Source organism: Eretmochelys imbricata, chromosome 2, assembly GCF_965152235.1.
Source record: "Eretmochelys imbricata isolate rEreImb1 chromosome 2, rEreImb1.hap1, whole genome shotgun sequence".
NCBI classification, from domain to species: domain Eukaryota; kingdom Metazoa; phylum Chordata; order Testudines; family Cheloniidae; genus Eretmochelys; species Eretmochelys imbricata.
In genome coordinates this window covers 204,634,952-204,658,844 of record NC_135573.1, presented here as the reverse complement: position 1 = coordinate 204,658,844, position 23,893 = coordinate 204,634,952, and the positions used below count along the sequence as shown (strand labels likewise).

Sequence of the window (23,893 nt, the reverse complement as noted above, 5' to 3'; positions counted from 1 at the left end):
AATTTGTGCATGTCACTGTTCTTGCGTTGTGACTTACATCGACAGCAAAGCTGATGCAGCAGTGAACTGCTAACTGTAACTCTAGATTTATGTTCCAACTATCACAACAGCATCTCCATGCTATAACATGCAGCTTGCGTAAGGGCTAACCTTACACAGTTTTGAGTATAGAGCTTAATCATTCACTTAATATTTATTAATACAGCAGGGCTACGTGCCATGCATGTTCTAAATACTAGTTATGTTATTGTGCCCCTCTCCCAAACTGAAAAGAAATTCATTTGGCCAATTTTAACTTAGATGTAAGTTTTAAGAAACAAAATGTTGGTGGGTTTCTATACATGAAAATAACTGATTTAGTTACCTCAAATAAGACTAACTGAGATGGTGCATTTTTGAGCATATAGTTCATTTATCTGAAACTGTAAACTAATCTCACTTCCATTCCTCAATGGATAATTTAACTTCCTGAAGTCACTAGTGGCTAAATCTCAACTTAGGTTAAGGAAGTTAATAGATGCAAAATGATATACAGATATTTACACTCAATCTGTGTAAATATAGATACATCTATGCACTTCTCTTGTGTCATTACGAAGAGGCACCCTTTAGCTTTACAGTCTTACTCCATTTGCTTTAACTCATACATCATTTCCAAAAATAGAACTGAAAATGCCCTAGCTCAAACAATTCCCGTGTTTTATATAAAATAAATATGCAGCTTACCTTCCTGTCAGGTACCCAACAGCAGAGGCAGCATAGCAAGCCTATTGAAGAGCACACAAGGTTACTTACACATATCCACATTTCAGCTTCTCCACATACCAAAACTTTTAATCATAAAATTTAAATTAATTAGCAGCTTAAACATAAGAATTGTTCTGAATAATGGATCTTACACTAAGGTAACATCCCATAGCCATCCCTTCCAAAGGTTATGAGTAAGGGTGCATTGTATACAGTATTAAACAGGACACTCCCAAGGATCTGCAAATACCCTTTAGCTAGGGGTCTGTAGCCAAAGGCTGAGTGACTACACACTTTCGTGGAAACACAAAAACAAGCATCCTCCTTTTCCCTCCAGGCTCTTCTTCTGCATGCTCATTCATGTCATGGAGGTTGATGACATTTATTTTTTTCATCTCCTTTTTTTGTGTTCCCGCCTGCTATTGCGCCAGGATATTGCATCAATAGAATCTGTAAGATGGGTTTTAAAATAGGAGACTGAATGTGCTTCGGTCATTAAAATGATCACTTTTACCTAAAGGCTTAATCAGCTGAAAATGTTGGAAAACCTGTCTTTCCAAGTAAACTTCTACTGTCTTAGAGGCTAAGTGGTTGGCAGTGGGACATAAATAGGAGAGGGTATAAGTCATTCCAACTAGATATCGTTAGACTCCATGAGCCAAATTCAGAAATTATGTGTAAGGAGATTTAAATTACACATTGGTAAGCAGATACAAATCCAAGGGAGTGTAAATTACACAGAGAGGGCCAGAAGAGGGTGTAGGTTTCACAACTTAGACTCTGATGAATTTGGCCCAGTCTTTTGTGTACAGCAGTGCTCCCTGGGACAATGAGCCCAGAAAATTGTCAAACTGCCCCTCCTTATCCTCTGACTTTTTTTTGATGCCATGATAAATCTGGGCTCCTTTTGTATTTTTTTAAGTTGCTTTTCTGGCCACCGATTAACTGGTCATAGGGTAAACATCTGGAATTTACTATAATAGCAATAAGCATTTACATCTTGTTTTCCTTAATGCAGATTGAGGGAACTTGACAGAAAATAACTGTACAATATGTTCTACTGTTTGTACACTTTCACAAATCTTTTACAAGGAGATGAGAAAAACATAAATGAACTGTCATCTATTTCTTGAGTATTAATGTGACAAATTTCTTCCCCTTCTGCTGAAAACATGTCAATGTACAAATGTTTACAGATGACATTTGGAGTGGATGTTCCATGAACAAAGTTCTTTGTACCTCAGAGGCCAGGTGTCATGGCAACAACACATTTTCTAAATGAGTGGCAAAATAAAACAGCATGTAAAATACTACTTCAGATACAGCAATTGCCTTTAAAATCTTCACAGTTTTGCTTTTTCAAGTGGATAACGTTGCAGCACTACCTGTACCAAGTACAGGGTAATACTGTGAACATCATTGTGATGGCAATTGTAAAGATTTTATGGTGAACGCTGTACACAACTTAGTACAGGCCAAGGCACTTTCTCTTTCACAAAAACAAACAACCACCAGTGACTGCACTCCTGTTATATATTAACTTAAATATTAGAGCTGAACAAAATTTTTGCAACAAATAGTAAATTTGCAGAAACATGCACTTTTGGGGCAGCAAAACTATTCACAATTTGGGCCACATTCAGCAAATGGTTTCAGCTGAAAAAAATTGGAGTTTTTTATATGTTTTTTTTCGACCATATTGAAAACAAAACATTTTGACTTTTCATTTTGAAATTTAGCTATTTTTTAAAAGTGAAAAATTCCCCAAAATGATGGAGAGGCAGCAGGGCCAAATTTGAGTGGAATTGTGACCCCATATGGCAGGTTGCAACACCCAGAGGAGGGAGCCACTGATGCAGGTGAATGTGGGGTAGGTCGCTCTCCAACACCCCCTTCCCCACTACTGGGGCTACCCCTTTACACTAGGCTCAGAGAAGTTACTTCTGGGGGAGTTCTGTCTCACTGCACGTGCGCAGAATTCATGTTCCCTGCAGATTTCTTTGCTTCCCCACAGAAAAATGACTTCTGCCAGGGAAGCTGAAAAAGTGGTCACATGCCCCTTCCTGGCAGGATAGGCAGGTTGGTTCAGATACCCGGAGCAGCCAGTAGAGATGTAAATCACTCGGGGGGAGTGGGGGTGCGGGGGGGGGGGGGGGACAGGGAAGGGGGAGCTGGGCAGTCCTGTATGTGACAGACAGACAGACGGACACACTGTGTTCCTCTTGCTTGCTACTGCGACATGCTCAGTGTGGAGGGGCAGGGCTTCAGGGTGTTTCTGAGGTAGGTAGGTGTGGGACAGGTTCCGTCCCCTCAGGTAGAGCAGAATGTAGCAGGCTGCCTGCTTAGTGAATTATTCCCCTTGTCTTTGTGAATTCCCCCAGGAGTATAAAACAGGTGTAAAAGTTTTAAGGCTCCTTTACATTGTCAGAGTGCTGTAAGGACAGTAGAGCCTTATAAATGCTTATGGTGCTTCAGTGATTATAACTGGTTTAACTTTTTGGACTGAAAAAATTTCTTATCAAAATGTGCTCCATGAACTGTTTGCTAATTCCTTTTCTGGAGATGGTCAGTCGCCAATATAAATTGAGAGTTTGACTCCCCAGTCCTCACTTGCTCTTCAGTTGCCTGTGTTGTAACACTCAGCATACGGCTGCATGTATTTGTTGACTAATAACTAGAAATAAAGGGTTAAACCTATCTACATTACTATTAGGCACAGGGGTTTGGGGATTTCCTCCAATGCTCCCCACTTTCATTCTCCAACCATTGTATTGTAGTTTAAATAAATTACTAAAATAACTGGAACCAAAGTGATTATATTGCATTATTTTGATAAATAAAATATGCAGAATTTTAAAATAGTGTGTGCAGAATTTAATTTTTTGGTGCAGAATCCCCCAGGAGTAGAGAAGTGTCTGTTCGCCTAGGGCTCAATGATGGGTTAATCCAGTCCTGACGATTGCTCTCTATAAATAGATTGTGGGGTAAATAGGAGGCACAAGAACAAATGGGTATAAACTGACCATAAATAAGTTCAGGCTTGAAATTAGAAAAAGGTTTCTAACCATCACAGAAGTGAGCTTTTGGAACAGCCTTGCACTTGGAGTTGCTGGGGAAAACATCTTAATTAGTTTTAAGAGAAAGATGGACAATTAATTCCAATTAATAGTCTGGATTAATAGAGATTCCTTGAAATGAAAAAAAAAAAAAAACCCATAAAAAGAATCCAAGAAAAGGATCAAAGAAATTTCTTATACACTGATGCCATCTACAGAAACAGCAGAGAAACAGAAATCTATAGTGCCCGTATGAGAAGGGTCCAATAGAAATAAGAGGGTCAGCCCTCTTCAATAATTACTGAAAACCAGGTATAAAACTGAGGTCAGCAGGTGGGACCTCAGAGTTTTCTGAGCCCATCAAAGAAGATGTTGAACTCATAAAGAGCTACCAGACACTTGGACCAACCACGTGACCAGCTCTCCCCTATCCTAAGCATAACTAGGATTGAGCAGAAGTTGGAAGATTTCATTTTACTTCATGTTCTTTAGTATATAAGTAACTGAAAGGTACCTTGTTGAATCTGTACTCTTTCTAATGAGACCTGAAGGAACCAAATTTTGTATTTCAACTAAGTGATACTATACACTTGTTATTCCTTTGCAAAACAAAGTAAATTGGCCTTGGAGTGCCTCGAACAATAACTTTAGTCCATTACTTTTGATGTATTCAAATTAAATACCAGAAATAGCAGGGAGCACATTCATAAGAGTTCCTTAAATCAAGGTGCATCTTCATTCCCTGGAGATTCATTTAAACTGCAATAAATTTTAGAGAGATACTGAAGGACTGATAAGTGACGATTATAAGTAAATGTAATAAGAAATCTTGGTGATTTATGGTCTTCTATGATATAGCTGCTGGGCCCCATCGCTGGTCTATATTAATCACTTGCAAGACTGCATGTATATTTTGTGTTCAGTAAATGACTGGAACATTTGGTGTATCTAAACTTGAACTATTGATTATATACCCATATGAGTCTTGATGAATGAATACACTTGTTGATTGGCTAAGAATAACTAAAGTTTCCTGATTTGAGAAATACTGTCCAAGTTTCAAGTTGACCTGAGAAGAACCCAGTGTTAAAATTAGTAAGTTATCACTCTCTAAGCTGAATAAAAAGCAGTTATCCTAATTAAATACCATTCACATGTTGGCCTTAATATTTATTTAATTGGCAAATCTAATTTTTTGTTTTAGATTTCATCTTTAAAACCTAAGTGCCACCTGGGCAAAATCATTAAACTGACTCCCATTCATGCTTACGTGATACAGTTGCAATAAGCAAACAGGAATGTTTTGATGTGCTCCATTAATATGGCCGGTGCAAGAGGTCACTGGGACAGAACAAATATGCTACCAATGGAAAGAGAAATGTGACCCACCACTTAGTCATTTTTCTTAATCACATTGAAAACAAAGCTCAACTTAACATAGGATCAGATGTTCATCTATCGCCACCTCTACCAGAAAGGTATAGCAAGAGCTCAGAGAAGAGGAAATTTGAAATGATGGACATAACACTTTAAAAACATTTGAAAGAATAAGGAATTAATGATAACGGGATGGGGGCGGATAAAGAACAATGAATGAAGTTAAGAAAAGGAACATTTAGGCTAAATGTGAGCATAAACTGACAGTGAAATATGTAAGACTGCAGAAAGGTCTCCCAAAGGAAGTGGCTGAAGTCATCACCTAGTATGTTTAAAACAGTGCACAGAACGCTAGAAAATGTATTAGAGAGAACAATTGTGCACATACAGGGAGATGGAGTAAGTGACCTAATAAGTCTTTTTCATTTCTAATTTCTATTGATGGGACCCTGGAACACAAACTCCAGGAACACTCACCAATTTTATCGAAACTCCCAGTAAAACAAAGGTCACTTATGACTAAGGCTAAGATTTTGTCACAGATATTTTTAGTAAGAGTCACAAACAGGGCACAGGCAATAATGAAAAATTCACGGAAGCCCGTGACCGGTTGCGACATCCCCTCTGGTGTTATCTGGATTGGTGATCTGCTAGGTCACTCCAATCCTTGACTCTGGGAGCCAGCCTTACCCTACTCTGCTGTGAGCCCCCCCACTCCTGGGCTGTTCACGCACAGTCTCTGGCATGTAAGCTGCTCCTTGGACACTAGCCAATACCTCCAGCCCCCTAGGAGCCTCCATCTTGCAGTGTCCAGTTATGCCTGCTGGACACTGCAAGCTTATATGAGTTCATCAATTTAACAAAGAAATTAATATGTACCAGGCTTGTTATCCCAAAGGGAATCTCTGACACGCTTCAAACCAAACGCACGGCTTCAGGTGGAACAAACAGATTTATTAACTACAAAGATAGATTTTAAGTGGTATTAAGTGATAGGCAGAAAGTCCGAGTGGTTACCGAAAAGAAAATATAAGCATGCAGTCTAAACTCTCAAGCCTATTAGATTGGGCAACATCTAGACTAAGCATTTTTTCTCACCCCACTGGATATTACAGTCCTTAATATACAGGTTTGTTCCTTAAACCTGGGCCACTCTCCTCTGTTGGAGTCTTGTCTTCTTCTCAGTGTCTTAGTTGCTTGCAGCGAAGGTGGAGGGCAGGAGAAGGGCCCAGTACGCGTCCACTGTCTGTTTTATACCCTCAGTCCATGTGTTTGGGGAGCACAAGTCGAGGCATGTCTGGGGGGCACTGCTGAGTCTCTGCAGGGAAGGCTGAGCAATTTCACCTGCATGAGGCCACACCAGGGTATCATTGCATTTTGTAGTTCCCTTGCTGGACGATGGCTGTTGATGGGTTGTTTGACACCCCGCCTTGGCGTTGCTACTTTCCTTGCTGTTGATTCTGGGGAGCTAATATCTGGATGATTTCCCAACTTACAGCATGTTTTGGTGACCACCATACAATACAATTCTCATAACTTCATATGCATTAATGATACACATATATGGATAGAGAAATGATTTTCAGCAGATCATAACCTTCCCCCCCCCACCCCCGATACATGTAAAGCATGCCTTGTAAGGTAAGATCACGATCATATGAAAATGAGGAATATGGGGTTTACAATATGCTCCTCCAAGGTACAGAATGTCACACCAGTCTCTGAGTTTTACTAAAAATATCCATGACAAAATGGGGAGCCTAGGCATCTGCCAGTGGGCTGCGAGCTCCAGGGTCCCCCTCCGCTGGTGGCTCCAAGCTGTTGGGGTCCCCCTTGCTGCCCGTGGTGGTGGGGGTTCCCCACAGCTCCCTGCCTCAGCAGGCAACCCTGCAGCTCCCAGCCAGCTCTGGCTGAAGTCAGAGAGGTCTTTGGAAGTCACGGATTCCTTAACTTGTGACTAAATCGCAGCCTTACTTATGACCCCTACCTTAGCACTGATTAAAACTGCTGCAGGAGTTGGGAACTCCAACAAGTACAGAGCCTCAGGTTCCAGTCCTGCAGAACTCTTGAGTTCCAAAAGCATGAAGCTAAGCTTCTGTGCTACTGCACTCCTGTTGAGTTTGGGTACTCTATTGTAAGCTCTTGATTACCAAAATCATAGATTTTATGAGTGTTTCATGGGCACCTGAAAGGCATTTATAAAGCAGAGATTCAACTGTAAAACATATAGCTAATATGAAAAGAAAAGGAAGGATGACTAGTCCATAACATATTTACTTACAGCTTGTTCATTTCTCATTCCTATATATTTTATTCCAATTGCTTGGGCTGCAATTGCAATTTCAGTCACTGGAATACCAACAATACCAAACATATATTCAATGTTCTGAAATAAGAATTAAAAAAAACCTGAATTATTTCCAAAATTGATGCACAACGATCAGATCTCTGAAATTTCTTCTGTGTAATGTGCCTATCTTAAATCCTAAAAAAGTACACAATCACATAAAAACAAAGAGGTTGAAGTGCAATAATACCACATCAAGATCTCAAGAAAAAGATAGATATCACTTATGCATATTGCTTGTTCTCCAGTAGGATGTAATTACAATAGATCCTTACACTTTGGTCTTAAAAACCAAGGTTTCTATTATAAATATTTTCCTTTTAAACAATTAACTTTTCACCCCACCAAACTATATTTTAATTGGCATTTCAATAGTGATTCAAATATAAGATTACTAGCATGTTCTTAACAAATACAGTGGTCAATTGTGAATAAAAGTATAACAATAAAATTTATGGGGGAAAAACATCACCCCAGGCAAAACAGTAATACACAATCCAACCCTTGTGTATCCATATAGTCTAGGGTGGGAGAACAGTTTCAAGAGATTCCAGGTCTTGTACCAAATTGGTTATTTGTTTCCTCGGTAATAGATAAGAAAGTTCTTCTATCCTGTTATGTTTAGTCTAAAATTTAAAATCATTGTGTAGTCAGGCACAGATTTCCCTACTATAGAACTGAAGCCAAACACTGTGTGTTCTGGTTGGTTGACAAAGTCTCTCTCCCCTCCCCTTAGTGGGAAAAATGCATTGAGTAGGCCAACAAAAAGGCATCGAAGACTCTTTTATCTAAGGGCCCAGGCCAAGTGCTTGTGTCACAGTCAAACTACAGCAAGCAATGGATTCATAACAAAATCAAAATTAAAAATTGTAAGTGAACTAAGAAGAGAGGAGGATGGGTGTGCTAAACTGATAAAGATTGAAAAGATGGGGTGCAGGTAGTGCGGCTGAACTGATGGAGTGTTGCACTGATGGAGAACGAGGGCAGCTGAAATGATGGGGGGAGCAAAGGCTGAGTGGGGGTAAAATTAATTGCTGGACAAGGGATGGGTAGATGTGTGGTTGAGAGCTCCTTCAGGAGGGGCCAAAATCACCTTACTCAATGGATCTGGGCGAGTAAATAACACTACTTGTTCAAAAACCAGAAGAGAGACCAACACCCGCCCCCCTTCCCACAGCCTTTTTTTTTTTTTAAATAACCTCATGATTTTGTATCTCTTCAGAGGGTTTGACTCATTATTTTTGATCTCTTGTAGCTGGCAATACTGGCATTTCTCTGCTCCATCTCATTTGGGCTTCCCAGTGCACAGTATGTTAGGGAAGTATGATGGCTTTGCTGCAGATAGCAGGATACTTTACCTGGGATAAACTGATAACCAATGAACTAAGGGTATGCTCCTTTCCTGTAACCATTTATTTAATAATTAACTTAATAAGAGAGCCATAGTACAAATGTCATTAAGGTTTTTAGACAAACTGTCCCAACTTTGAGCTGTTTCAAATCAGGAGAGGATATGCAAGTTTGAAAACTATTATAAAATAATAGTAAGTATGATGATGAGGTAGGCGTTTAAACCAAGACCTGGTCTACACTACAGGGTGATGTGGTAACCTGCCTTGTTTCAACTTATCTGAGGAAGCATCTTCACTTAAATTTGGCTTCTGCTGACGTACATGCCTCACTAGCATGACTTAATAACACCACCTCCTCCAGCAGCATGGTCATGATAGATGTAATTAAGTTGATGCAGAGTTAACGTGGACCCTGTGTTACTTATGTCAACTGCTGCTGGCTTTTGGGAGCCATCCCACAATGCCCCACACTGAGAATGCAACTGATACAAGTGTTCCCACTGAGAACACACCCCACTGACAAAGGAGCCAAGTGTGCACATACAAGCAATTTAATAACAACAGTGGCTGTATGTTGATGCAAGTTAGGTCAACATCATTTTGTACTGTAGACATGGCCCCAGAGGCAGGGAGTGGGCAGGCTGATAATTCAAGAAAGCTGTACAACTGCCAGTAAAGGTCTCTCTGCATGAGAGCAAAAGAGCATTTCCAAGTTACATCAGCCTCTGGACAATGACACAGCCAGCTGAGATTATTTTAAACTGTGTATATACACAGACATTGAGAGGTTTTCAATCTAAACTAGATTACAGGAAAGGAGCATGCCCCTAGTTTGCTCGTTATGAGTTTATCCCTGGGTAAAGTATCGGGCTAACGGCAGCAAAGGCATGATACTTCCCTATTGTACTGTGAACGGGGAAGCCCAAATGGGACTGAGCAGAGGGATGCCAGTATTGCCAGCCGCAAGAGATCTAAGCTGATCAATGCCACACAAAACCTGCCTACCTGAACAACTCGGTTAAGGCACTGGACTGCTGCAGCCCCAGGGCTAGCTGCTCAATCTTTTTGTACCTCCATTACCCCAAGTTCACCAATGGTAAAATTATTTCCCTCCCACCCTTTGCTCCTCTCTCTGGACTGTCCGACTGCATTAGCCATGCACACGGTGCCTCGCTGTAATGCCAACACCACCTAGCTCCCTTGGTTACCTTCCATGCAGCCCCCTGGATATCTTCACGCCAGGGCGACGCACCTAGGCGAGGCTCTCAGCATGTAACTGGCTCCCAGGAGCTGGGCTGATGGGAACAGCTTTGCCACCATTCAAGCTCTTAGAGCACAGGGGTCTTCCCCAGCACCTGCCACTGTCTGCTGCCTAGGAGGTAGGTGATGGCACAACACATGTTCCTCCCACAGGGCCAACCGCTTGGGAGGGGAGAGCCGGTGGCTGGTTTCGAACCCAGATCAGTCAGGTGCCAGCGCGGAGCGCTAATTACTACACCACGCGATATGACCCTTCCCCCTTCCCGTAGGGGAAGTATTTCCGGTTACTGTCGGGGGTCAAGGCTCAGCCTGGAGCACTCTTACTTGTGTCTTTAGGGCCTCGGCGACGAGCTGAGCCCCACTCACACATCCTTCCTCCGCAGCGCCGTGGGGAGCCATTGCCGTCGTCCCGCTCGCTCAGAAGCGGTCCGCATTTAACACCAGCCCGCAAGCGCCCAGCAGCGCAAGGTCGCCCCCCGGGCCGAAGGTGCTGCAGCTTCCAACCAATCAGCAAAGTCTTTCGCTCTGATTGACACTTACGTGCAGTCAAGTGTGCACCACCCAGTGTGACGGTAAAAGGAAGCGGGAGAACAGCTGTTGGTTGGGAAGGATACGCTCCCACGCACGAGGCGGAGGCTTGAACCAAAGGCTGTCGATTGGATCGCAGCTGTATCGGAGCTGGCCAATCAGAGGCAGGGAAATTCTTGCCGCTAGCTGTAGGCGAGGGTATGAGAAAGGACCCTCCCCTCCCCGTGTTGCGGCAAGGAGGAGGGCAAGTAAAGAATGAAAGGCCACAGTCGCTTGCGTGAGAACGTGGGCAGCTCGAGCTCCGTGGAAGCCGACCAATGAGAGGAGCGGCGTGCCGCTCAACAGCGGACGCCGGGAGGGGGCTCGCGGGGAGGGGCTGCTCCTGAGGTGGTGGTGGCGACGGCGGAGGGGCGGGCCCGAGGGGAGGGGCTGCTCCTGAGGCGGCGGCGGAGCGGTGGGCCCGAGGGGAGGGGCTGCTCCTGAGGCGGCGGCGACGGCGGAGGGGCGGGGCTGCTCTTGAGGCGGCGGAGGGATTGGGCTGGTGGGAGGGCCGGGGACAGACCAGTCCTCAGCGCCCGCCCGCCCGCCCGCGGTCCGGCCTCGCCCAGGTGCGCGTTGCGGAGCCGAGTTTCCCGTGTGAACAGGGCCAGGCCGACCCGCCCTAAGTCACTGGTCGCAGCCGTGAGCAGGAAGCGATCTGCCCTGGGCCTGGGGCGGAGGGGCCGCGCTGAGAAACAGCCTGAGGTGAAGAGCTCCCTGCCCTCTTCCCCCGAGTCGTTCCAGGGAGGGAGTGGCCACGCTGCAATAACTGAGGGGCCGTGGCTGGCTCCAGGGCTGTAGTATTGCCCTGTGAGGAAGGTCTCAGAGCACTACACTGCTCCCTTTAGGGTCATGGGGCTCCACCGGCCTTGGCTGCACTTACAGATGTACAGCGCTGGGCGTTAAACCCGCCTTCTACAGCTGAGTAGGGAAAGCGCTGCAGTCTCCACGCTGCCAGCGCACTATCCTGGCCCCGTTTGCCGCCGCATTGGGAGCGGTGCATTATGGACAGCTATCCTAGCATTCAAGTGGCTGCAACGTGCTTTTCAAAGGGGGGTGGGGTGGAGTGTGACGGGGAGCGTGAGGGGAGAGAGTGGGTTTTTTTTGGGGGGGGTGAGAGTGTGTCAGCATGCTATCTTGTAAGTGCAGACCCCCTCCCTCCCCTGCCTCTCTGTCACTCACTGAAAGCAAATGGCAGCTGTTCCTCTTCTTTCTCATAGGTGAGATAAGCAGCTGCTAGCCAAAATGGACTCTAACCCCCCCCTTCCCCTCCCTTCAAGCAAACCTTAGCTGTCAGCACTCCAAATGGAGACACCCCCCCCCGCCTGCCTCTCACTCATTCAAAGCAAACAGTAGCTGTATGTGTTGTTTTGATAAGCAGCCCCTGAAACAGAGCTTTGAATGGCATCCACAGTTCACAACAAAACAAGAGAGGATGCGTCAGTTAAAAGGATTATCGGGTGTTTCCTGGGGTCAGTCAGTGCATAATATACTCCCCCTTTTACGCTGGAGCGTCTCAGCCAATGCGCAACAGCTGTTAATCATCTCAGAGAGGTGGAGTACCAGGAGCCCTGTAGCCCCAGAGACACAGCACTGTATATGCCTTGCCAGTGTGGACAGGGAGTGAGGTACAGCACTCTGCGTGGCTTTATTGCACTGTAACTTGCAAGTGTAGGGTTTTTTTTATTGCAGTGTTAACATACTCTTGGTGAGCAAGAGTGGCTAGGCTAATGTCAAGCCCCATAGCCATAGTCTAAATCTGCACTGCCCACTAAGCCTGGACTTTGATTCGGATTTGAACTCAAGCCCCTCTTCTGTCCACATACAAATCAATCTGGCTTGGGTTAGGAAGCACTCAGGACCCAAGTCCCAGCATCCTGCTAGAGGGGAGGGTCAGAGCCCAAGTCCCAGTCTGACTCAGGTCCCAAGACCTGTCATTTTCAATGTGGATACAGCTGCCGCTGCAGGCCCAATTCAGGTCAGTCTAGTGCAGTATGGATGTGTTAGCATGACTGAGACCCCCTAGGGCCAGCAACTGTAAACCCAGCTTTATAATGCAGTGTGGCTGCTTAAGCCTGGGCATGGAAACAAGCCTAAGTCCCACAGACCCAGGCTTAGTGTGAACTGTAGCCATATATACCCTTAGTGCCAGGATTCTGAAACTTCGTAGCCCCACGCCCCCCTTCTGACAAAAAAAATTGCTGTACAACCCCAGGAGGGGTCACTGAAGCCTAAGTCCGCCTGAGGCCCACGGCTCAGGCTAGCAGGCCAAATTCCAAGCCCAACGGCCCTGTGGTGGGGGCCAAAACTGAAGCCCAAGGGCTTCAGCCCCAGGCAGGGGGCCTATAACCTAAGCCCTGCCTCGCAGCCTGAAGCCCTCAGGTTTCAGCTGCAGGTGGTGGGGCTCAGACTTTAGCCTCAGCAAGTCTAAACCAGCCCTAGCAACTGCACTAAAATGGGGTCATGACCCACTTGCTTATGTACTGCTTCTCATGTTATTTACTCTCCTGCCTCACAGGGGTGCTGTAAAGATTAAGTGTTTTCCTTACATTATAGACGAGAAGATAGCCAGAAAGGGGCTTGCCTGAGGCCATCCAGCAAGTCAGTGGCAGATTCAAATTAGAACTCAGCTCTGCCAAAGTCCTAGTTCCTGTGTACATTTCTCCAGGCTATGCTGCTTGCCAGTCTTGGGGGCAGTAGGTGTGATAGACACACTAGAGAACATATATTACTGAGAGAACTCAGATTATAGGTACACTTGGGGTGCATTCCACTTCTACCAGAGGGTGCTATTGTGGGGATAGTGGAAGAGTTTGACAGGAAGAGAAAGATGTCATAAAAGAAAAGAATGGGCTCATTGATTCAGTCATAAGTTACTAATGTGGGTTTTACTTACTTTGCTGCAATACCGTCAAATTGCTACTAGCAAATATTTTAGCACCTAGAACATCAAAATTGTATTTTCCCCTTGGAGGAAACAGGAAGAAGGATAATCTATTTGAGAATACCAAGTGTAGAGAGAAAAAAATGCATGTAGTGTTTTTATGGGCAGCATATTTCTTTTTATGCCTATAATAAAAAGCAGTAATGTCAGTCTGAGCTACAGTCAGCATTTTTCCTAGCAGTTTATGAAAGAGTTCACTGAATCAAATGAGATTTAGTCTACATATATTATCTACTTAAAAAAAAAATCATGCAGGATGATTATACAAGTCCTCAGTCTGATTCTTCAGGAATTATCTATTTCTTTGTTCATGAACCCAGCCCTGTAAATGCAATGATAGTTGCACTGAGAGTTGGGTTGGACACTGAGCAAGGAAATTACTGCAGACATAAATGCAGTGGAAATGAACACAGTACTTTTGAACTGTGACCTGAAATAGATTAATGTGAATTTTAGAAGCAACACATTTATCCAGGAACATGGCAGGGGAAACCCGTTAGGTCCAGTATTGCTGAGAGTCTGAATTTAGATGTCACTGTTAATAAATCAGAGCTAAGAGTGTGAAAGTTTTAAACTGGGATGATTTGTTATTCAAATGTTTTGGTCTTGTCTGTTTCACTCTAGATTTATGGACAAAAGTCATGTTGGAAGCCTGCTGTACAGTTTTTCTTTTCCTTTTCTGCTATCAAGATGCCTCAGCAGAAGTTCACAGAGAAGGACATTATGTTGCTGCTGTGTACGAACATCGACCCAGACTGAGTCCTAACCCAGCAACCCTAACTGATCGACGCTCTGCATTAGAGTTGATGAGCAGAAACTTATATATATATGAAGAGCAAGTAATAGCTGCAGCCAAACAGGTCAGAAAATATGTCCACAGCTTAGTGGCCATTTTAAGTTCTATATAACAAGTTCTAATTATTGAGAACAGTCTTTTCAAATTTGGATGCCTAAAGTTAGACAACTAAACCTATATTTGGCACCTAAACAAGTGGCCTGGTTTTTGGAGATCCTGAACAGCCAGCAACTCTTATTAACTTAAGCACCTCTGAAAATCAGGCCACTTATGAAGGTGCTTAACTTCAGGTACTCAAGTTTTGGGGAAAAAAAGACTAATTATTATAGAAAAATGTGTCTTCCTTTTTTATTTAAGAATCCAGCACCGACCTGATCCCTTAATCAAAGAATCCTCTTAATGGAGGAGTGTCATGACAACAACTCTTCTCTTTCCTAGCTCTTCATTCAAACATCCCACAGAACATTACTTACTTCTTTTGTGGGGCACTGCACCCCTATTTTTAGGTTTGATTGTATAAATTGAACAGCTAGCCACAAATCCAGTACAGACTTTGAGTAAAATAGGAACAAGCACAGTGAACAGCATTATGTATTGCTGGGTGAGATAGATTTGAGATTGTTTTTTGTGCTCCTAGGGGAGAGGGGAGAGTGATGGAGTAGGTCTACTGCGTGGTGGGCAGGAACTAAATAAGTCAAGTGTCTTTCTGACAGTGCTTCCTTTATATACTGCTACTTACTTTTCAGAATGATCTGTAAAGCAGCATTAGACAGCAGCCTGAAGGAGAATCATCTGTACCTAGTATGGGACAGAAGGGGAAAGGGAAAGAAAAAACGGTCACTTACCTTTTGTAACTGTTGTTCTTTGAGAGGTTTTGCTCATGTCCATTCCATTCTAGGTGTGTGCGCGCCCAGGTGCACAGTTGTCGGAGATTTCTGCCTTAGCGGTATCCATAGGGTCGGCTGTGGTGCCCCTTTGAGTGCTGCGCTCATGCGTCTGTACCCCTAAGCACCGGGGAACCAGTGTGCTGCCCCCGCAACGGATTCGGCACCATGCTCTGACTGTGGTGCTGTGGCCAGTTTATCCAAGGTTGCCAGGGAAGGCTGGTGGGAGTAGGGGACTGGCATCACAGGCACTCCCCACGGGTTCCAGTCCAGCCACTGTGAGGGCCACTGCCCTTGCTGTGATGTAACCATGGCGGGTGCTGCACCGCTCTCCAGCGTTGGCGGTGAATCCTCCCTTCGAGGCGAAGGGCTGAACTCTTGGTCCGACAACTGTCCTTCCGGCGACCACGGTGGAGCTGTTGCGGTCTGAGTCTGCCTGCTGACTCTGGTCAGTGACTGGACAGGTGAGGCGAGGGTGAGTAATGATGCCTGCTGGAGGGACTGGGACCAGTACCATGATGGTGAATGGCCACTCCTGGTGGTATGGAGGCTGACGCTTGACTCTGGAGTCCCATGCCTGGTAGGTGGGGAGTGCGTCGAGGGCCTGGGTCTTCTAGCTGGAGAGCCAGGATATGGTCCCCGGGTCCGAGGATGTGGAGATAGAGATCTGCGCCTATGGTCCAGCAACTGGGGGTGCTGCACCATCCTCTGAGGCTGCACCATGAACGGCATGCCCTTAGGTGCCGGGGTCTTAGCCAAGTCCGCCACCTGGTGTGGCACCTATAGTACCAGTTGGCTCACTTGGTCTTTGGCTTTCCGGGGCCACCTCAGGCACTGATAGCTCTAGGAGAGGCCAGGGAACCCTGCCACTTCCTGAGTTTGGGGGTGGATCCCTGGCTGGGCTGGGGGTTCTGACGTCTGCTGAACCACCCTGAAGCGGGCGCAAGGCCTGACATAGGTCCTTTGCCCGAAGTCACCTTGTCCTTTGGTGCTGAGGGGCTCCTCTTCGTTTGCTGCTTCTTCAGCACTGGCGAAGGGGAATGGTGCTGGGCAGAGCCCAGTGCCAGGGGCGCGCGCCGCACCAAAGCAGAAGTACTCAGCGTGGGGTCCACAGTGGAGGGCTCCAACATGGGACGAAACGCAGCCTCCATGAGGAGCGCTCTCAAGCGGATATCCCGCTCCTGCGTTCGAGGTCAGAAGTTTTTACAAATCCGACACTTGCCTTTTCTGTGGAATTCCCCCAGGCACTTCAGGCAACTCTCATGGGGATCACTGATAGGCATTGGCTTGCTGCATGCCGAGCATAACTTGAAGCTGGGAGAGTCGGGCATGCCCCCACACGGGGATGAAGTTCCATCCGGGACTCTGAGTACAATAACGACAGGTTTCAGAGTAACAGCCGTGTTAGTCTGTATTCGCAAAAAGAAAAGGAGTACTTGTGGCACCTTAGAGACTAACCAATTTATTTGAGCATGAGCTTTCGTGAGCTACAGCTCATCTGATGAAGTGAGCTGTAGCTCACGAAAGCTCATGCTCAAATAAATTGGTTAGTCTCTAAGGTGCCACAAGTACTCCTTTTCTTTTTGAGTACAATAACCTAACTCTACTAAAGGCTAGCTCGCTACTTATAAACTACATACAGATAAGAGAACAAAAGGCTATAAGGAATCCCTAATGCTCTTGCAGTCTGCAAGACAAGGTGCTCCAACCAACCGTCACAGGTGGTAAAAAGGAACTGAGAGGATGTGGGATCAGTGGCACCTAATATACCGATGCATGAGCATGGTACCCAAGGGGGTGCCACAGCCAACCCTATGGAAACTGCTAAGGCAGAAATCTCTGACACGTGTGTGCACACACAACTAGAATGGAATCGATATGAGCAAGCACTTGAAAAAGAATGAAGTTACCAACAGTTTGTTTTGTTAGATAGAAACAGAGGGCCCAGGGTCTTGTACTAAAAGGGGTACATTCCTAGAAAGATTGCGTAAAGGTCCTTTCTGGCACACCCTGTGGAGCCATGACACAACCATCCTGAGTGTGAGCCAAGTTCAAGGAGCCAAGAAAACACACACACACAATCACCTTTTTAATATGTGCACAATCTACTGTGAATAGTGCCTTATTTTGGTAACTTATGGGTGGAGCATACTTTATGGGCAGAGTTTGAATGAGTACTGCCTTTTTTCCCCCCCTTAATTTGACCCGTTTCCACAGTGTAAGGTGGCTGCTGATGTATAGGTTAATGTGCATTTTAAAGTAAATAGTTTAAAATACTTTCTACAATGCTACCTAAAAAGGCAAGAAATGCTCCCTCTATATTATGGTCAACCCAACACACTCAAGCAACCCTTTCTTTTGTTTGTATGGAACCTCACCACCAAAAGAGATCCCATTTTGCTTTCTGTGTTAGCATTGGATCATTTTTCCCATGTATAATTTTTGGCTACAAGGTATGTGTTTGTTTTGCTTACAGGGTGCACAGATCATTGTATTTCCTGAAGATGGAATCCATGGCTTCAACTTCACCAGAGAGAGCATCTACCCTTATTTGGAGTTTGTTCCATGTCCCCAGTCTGTGAAATGGAATCCATGCAGAGAGCCACATCTGTTCAGCGATACAGAGGTATAGGTTTTAAAATTGCCTACTGTGGAAGTGTAGTGAACAACAGAGGATTTATACTCCAGGTGGAGAACAAACAGCAGGAGCCAAGGAGCTCTTAAAAATGCAATTAGCCCTAGTTTAAAGAAGTAACCAAGAAAATATTTCATAAGGACCAGACTGTGTTCCCAGTCACTCTCCATTTACCCTGGAGTAGCTCTGTTACCTTAAAGAATTATTCTGAATTTATAGCAGCGTAACTGAGATCAATATCTGGCCTTAAGTAAGCAAAACGGATTCCACATAGACAGTTTGTGAAAATTGTTACTGTGGCCTCTGGGTTTCTAAAGCAGCAAACTGTGAAACTTTGGTATCAATGTTTAATAGGATAGGAATGGTTTAATTTTTATTCCAACTAAAACAATAGTCATATGTAAGAGATGCATCGAGAGTTTCCCTCTAGACATTCTCATTATTTATGGTTTCACTGAAGGCAATTAACACACTAGATTAAACATTCCAATTCAGTGGTAGCATCAAGTGTTCTCTCACTCCTGTTTTTTAAAACTAAAGAACATTATCAGAATCACAAGAAATAGCTCAAATACTCAGATTTGTGTACAACAGATGGTTTGATTAACATGACTGGTTGCATAACCACATACAGAGTTGAAACCTGTTGATCCTATTCACACAAGTAACCACAATGGGCCACAATTCTTGGTATAATGCCACTGAAATTAATGGGGTTAGACCAAAGATAAAACTGACCAGTGACTTCAGTGGGACTACTCTGTTGGTAGAGGGAGCAGGATTTGGCCCACAGTTTACATTGGTGAGTGGATTTTCTGACTCACAAGAATCTTAAATTGTTTTGAAACTGGTTCTATGAACAAACAAAGATCAATTTAAAACTAATACGAAAATAGTATCTTCCCACTCAAGTAGTCCATTCTTGTATGAATACAGAGTTGTATCTGCCAACTTGAGTAACAAATATGTTTTAGCTGCTTTTGACTCCCATTAGCCCTGAAAGAATCAGCACTACAGAGCGAGCACATGTGCGCTGGATTTAATTGACATGTGCAACAGAATTACTAATTATGCTCCAACTGCACTACCAAATTCTGCCTTCAGTTACACTTGTGCAACCATGAAGAATTAATGGGGTTGCACAGGTGTTAATGAGGCAGAATTTGAAGACATGGCGAATTACAGGTATAACTGAGGGCATAATTTGCCCCACAGAATCTATTACTGGTGATACACGCAAGACGGAAAAGCATGAGGACTTCAGTAGCTCAGACATAGGTGAGAGGTTTATTGCCAGAATGGGTGGGTGAGATTCTGTGGCCTGCATTGTGCAGGAGGTCAGATGATCATAATGGTCCCTTCTGACCTTAATATCTATGAACCCAGCTTGACTTTCAGATCCCATGTAGAGTTTGCAGGGCTGGCAGCTAGAAAATTTTTTTTTTTTTTTACTTACAGACGTGGCAAATTTGAGATGAAGTCATTGAAATACACGTATGAGAACAAAGGATGTTTTTCTTTAAATATAAAATATTTAAAGATAGTGCCTAGTAGGGCCTGTTGTCTTCGAGGAGAGGAACAAAGCAAGCCAAAAACCTAGCTCATTCTGTTCCCAGCCATTAAGTTACTCATGTCATCCAACACAACTTTAGTGCAATAGATAAGCTTTTTACTGGTATTTTACTGAAGTTTAGTGTACAGAAAAAAAAGGTTAATATAAATAATCCAAACATTATTAAGTGGTAAGGATACATCTACAGGTATTTACCCCAAAACCGCCAATAAAAGACTTACAGACGAGAAGGAAACCTTTTCCTACAAGCATCACTACCAAGTATTATTTCCTTGGAACCAACTGGATGAAATTAAGGGCATTTATTTAAAGCTTTTCATGGCCAAAATAAAAGTCTCAGTAATAGTTTGTCTTTATTGCTTTGTCATTTTCCCATAATTAAAAACTAAGAACTACCAGTTCATTCCACTGCTGCCCTAAGTTCAGATTTGTCTTCTTCAGTTGCTTACAGTATTCAGTTATTTTGGGTCTGATGAGCCACTACACAACCTCCAATTGTACCAGCAAGCAATTGCAGGAGCAGATCCTCATAATTATGCTTCTCATAGCTGAGTGTACGTGCAAATCAGTTACACTGTCACAGAAGTGCTTTCATCTGGCCCTCATTATTTGCAGACATAATTGCACCCACAAAACTTGAGGCCATTTCTGAAAAATCAGGCCCTTAAAGTGTAAGGGAATGTTTTTTTCTTTTCAATGACTAAAACACTATTTAAGTGTTTCTAAATTGTTTTGGATATCGTGAGACATTCAAGTCAGAAATAATGTGCCTTTTGTATAGAAAGGACCTGCCCCAATCAATCAACAATTTCATCAAACACTTATATTTAATTTTTCCACAAACGCTGACATTTTTAATGTTTTTGCAAATACAGAGTGAATAATCTCAAGAGGTTTGAAATACACCATGTTTGATAAAATAATAAATATCCACACACCTAATAAAATGCTTACGTATTGCTAAACTGTTTCTCCAGGTTCTTCAGCGACTGAGCTGCATGGCACTGAGGAGCAAAATGTTCCTAGTGGCAAACATAGGAGCTAAGCAGCCCTGCGAGTATAAGGATCCTCTCTGCCCACCTGATGGGAGATACCAGTTTAATACTGATGTGGTATTCAACGCCAATGGTACTCTGGTAGCCAGATACCGCAAACAAAACCTGTATTTTGAATATGCTTTCAATACACCTCTAGAGGTTGATCATGTGCTTTTTGATACACCTTTTGCTGGCAAGTTTGGCATGTTCACTTGCTTTGATATGCTCTTCTATGAGCCTGCTGTAAGCCTGGTCAAGGAATACAATGTGAAGCAGGTTGTGTATCCGACTGCATGGATGAACCAGCTCCCACTTCTGTCTGCTGTAGAATTTCAACGAGCTTTTGCAACTGCTTTTAATATAAATGTTTTGGCAGCTAATATCCACCACCCTGCACTAGGTATGACAGGTAGTGGCATATACACACCATTAAAGTCTTTCATCTACCATGATATGGAAAGTCATGATGGGAAGCTTATAGTAGCAGAGATCTCTGTGATGACACCAGAGCATGAATCCCATCTGGAGAGCAATGCAAAACCTGGAAAGAGCATTGAATACCCCCACAACAATTTTGCAAGCCTTCACATGGATGATCAGGTTTGCAATAAGAAGGAACAAGAGGCCCACTGCTGGGTAGCAGAAAAAGACAAAGAAGAAGCCCCTCTGATATTTTACAGGGAGATGATGTATGACAATTTCACTTTGGTTCCTGTAAGGGGAACTAAAGGGGAGCTACAGGTTTGTGCTAACACCCTCTGTTGTTATTTAAGTTACCAGAGACCTACTATATCTGATGAATTGTATGCTTTGGGTGTCTTTGATGGGCTTCATACAGTCCATGGCACATACTATGTTCAGGTTTGTGCCTTAGTGAAGTGTGGTGGCCTCAGTTATAGCACCTGTGGGCAGGAGGTCACAGATGCCACTTCTTTGATAGATTTTCAGCTGGGGGGAAATTTTAGTACTTCCTATATCTTTCCTTTACTGCTGATGTCTGGTATTAACGTAGACTTCACTGATCACTTGGGTTGGAAAAACAACTACTATTTCATGAGTAAAAGTGGACCGGCCTCTGGTTTAGTGACAGCTGCTTTGTATGGACGATGGTACGAGAGAGACTAGTGCAGATTTGACCAGAAATCAAGCTAGGCTCCTAAAATAGATGCTGAACACCCACACCTTTTAGGACTTCAATTATGTATGCTTAGAACATGACTATTATTAGACTTACAAGTTTGAAAATATTGACCAAAGCTCTTTATCCAACAAATAGGTCACAATCCATGGTCTGTACCTTGCTAATATTTCAACTACCAGCAGCAATAAAACCACCTTATCCCTCAGGAAAAAAGGGTCAGCGTAAAGTGTGACAAGATGTTTTATGTTATGAAAATATAGTACTCAGTTGGACTCCATGCTCTGTTTTTAATCTTAAAAGGTGATAAAGAGGCAACTGTAAGTAATTCTTTGGGACCCCTTTATGTGTATCTTAAAATCTGAATATTCAGTTATAAAATAGCTTCCTACTTAGACTTTTGCCATTAATATTGATCATTCTACCTCTGGATTAAAAAAAACACTGCTATTCCTATTTTAACTTCTGCATAGATTATTGATGAGATCAATCTAGATGGAGATGACTAATAAAAATATGCCCTAAGCATGATGCATACGAAGTAAACCTGGTTATAAAAAGCAACTGCTCTAGATTTCTTAATGTTTGCTGATGGATACTGCAGCATTTAAGTTGTATTGTCTATCAAATATAAAAAGTAATGGCTGTCACTCAATCAAGTACGACTACGACTGAAAATCAGTTTCCACATGTAGGGTTCAGGAAACATACCAGAGCACTTAGTGTCTACGTTCCCTCCTGTGTCAGCCGAGTTGGCACAACAATAGTCCGTTGCACGCTCTGCTTCCTTCATAGCTGAGTGCCAAACTTGCCTGTCATGGGTCGTATCCTCTCAGGTCATTAAGTTCAGTCCCACAGACTGTGTGCCACTTGATGCAACCCTTGTAGTGGAGTTTGGAACGGCCAACCTTCCTACTACCTATTTTAAATTCACAGTACAGAACTCTCTTAGGCAGTCAGTTTGCTTCCACGCTGGCATGGCTTCCAGGCTTAGCATGGTTGTCATACGTAGTACTTCATTGTTGGTGATTTTATCAGACCATTTGATTCCCATTATACTGCATAGGTGACACGTTGCAGGCAGTTACGTTTTTGGATATGGCTACGAGTCTCTAACGAATATAGAAGACAAGGGAGCACAACAGCGCTGTAAACTTGGCACTTTGTGGACACTTTGACCCTTTCTGCCCTGCGCGCTCGCTGTCCCCCACCCCATCTTCTCCAGTCTTCTTTGTAGATGACTGAAAGCTGAGGCAGTTGAGTTTAAGTGTGCTGAAAGTTCTTTATCAATGCTGGTGTCATTGGTAACCATGCTACCTAGGTAGCAGAAGGACTTGACGTTGTTTAATTGGCAGCCATTCAATTTTATGTCTGTTAGTGATGGAAGTAATGGGTTTCTGCTAGGAGATGGTTGATACAGGATTTCTGTTTTCTTTACATTAGTACAAAGGTCATAAAGGGATAAAGCATGGGCAAAGGAATTCAGCAAATGTTATAGGTCATTTTCAGAAAGGGCAACAAATGCTGAGTCATCTGCATACAGTAGATCCTTTATTTCACTTTGCTGGGATTTGCTTTTAGCCCTCATTTAGTGGAGGTTTAGAAGTCTGCCACTGAATCATGTTGTTAAAGTGACACCTGTAGTGGTAAATACGTGCAGCGACTTCTAGTACTCCAACCAAGAACAAAGTAAATAATGTAGGGGAAAGATCACAGCCTTGTTTAATCCCATGGGCTACAGAAAGGGATCAGATGAGTCAGCACCCACTGATACAGGGGCCAGCATATTGTCATGGAAGCAGCATATGAGGTTGATTAGTTTGTCCGGTCAGCCAAACTTTGCGAGAAGGCACCAGACAGCAGAGGTCGACAAAGGCAGCATACAGGGGCATTATTTGTTCAGCAGCTTTCTTCTGTAACTGGTGTAGGGTAAATATCACATTGGCAGTGCTGCTTGACGAATGAAAATCACACTGGGATTCAGGGAGTACCTCATCTGCAAGAACCTAAAGCCTTTTCAGCAACTTACCAAGGATCTTACCAGCGATGGAGAGGAGTGAAGTGCCACAATAATTGCCACAATGTCTGTCTGTCCCCTTTACGCTTATAGATTGTAACTATTTTGGCATCTTAGAAATCCTGGGTTAAAACCACTTTTTCCCAGCAGAAAGTAAATAAGT

General features: G+C 43.7%; 2 protein-coding genes across 12 annotated transcripts in view; one reads left to right on the top strand and one right to left on the bottom strand.

Moving 5' to 3' along the window:
- Positions 1-10,596, bottom strand: part of HACL1 (2-hydroxyacyl-CoA lyase 1) — a 33,798-nt gene extending 23,202 nt beyond the window's left edge. The window contains exons 1-3 of one of the 6 annotated variants that reach the window (XM_077811316.1): positions 10,464-10,583; positions 7,462-7,566; positions 727-767 (exon numbers count right to left, since the gene is read on the bottom strand). In XM_077811316.1, coding sequence (XP_077667442.1) covers positions 727-767; positions 7,462-7,566; positions 10,464-10,538 — 221 coding nt within the window. In that variant the 5' untranslated portion in view covers positions 10,539-10,583. Of the gene's footprint in view, positions 1-726; positions 768-7,461; positions 8,804-10,087; positions 10,431-10,463 lie in introns of those variants that run through there. The other 5 variants (XM_077811318.1, XM_077811317.1, XM_077811319.1 and 2 more) reach the window with 5 other exon arrangements.
- BTD (biotinidase) lies at positions 10,581-22,372 on the top strand. 6 transcript variants are annotated; one of them, XM_077811325.1, is made up of 4 exons: positions 10,581-10,711; positions 14,275-14,510; positions 17,807-17,956; positions 20,516-22,372. In XM_077811325.1, exons 2-4 carry the CDS (start codon positions 14,292-14,294, stop codon positions 21,698-21,700), a joined length of 1,554 nt encoding a protein of 517 aa, XP_077667451.1. In that variant the 5' UTR covers positions 10,581-10,711; positions 14,275-14,291; the 3' UTR covers positions 21,701-22,372. The 6 variants fall into 6 exon arrangements, with proteins under 6 accessions (XP_077667451.1, XP_077667449.1, XP_077667450.1 ...); XM_077811323.1 differs by lacking the exon at positions 10,581-10,711 and adding an exon at positions 10,724-10,865; XM_077811324.1 differs by lacking the exon at positions 10,581-10,711 and adding an exon at positions 10,749-10,911.
- The last annotated feature ends 1,521 nt before the right edge of the window (positions 22,373-23,893 follow it).

Excerpts from the sequence above, each read along its gene's own strand:
- BTD (XM_077811325.1), top strand. The coding sequence starts at position 14,292 with ATGTTGGAAGCCTGCTGTACAGTTTTTCTTTTCCTTTTCTGCTATCAA. Across the intron at positions 14,511-17,806 it reads TAATAGCTGCAGCCAAACAG|GGTGCACAGATCATTGTATT; the intron begins GTCAGAAAATAT and ends TTTTGCTTACAG. Across the intron at positions 17,957-20,515 it reads ATCTGTTCAGCGATACAGAG|GTTCTTCAGCGACTGAGCTG; the intron begins GTATAGGTTTTA and ends CTGTTTCTCCAG.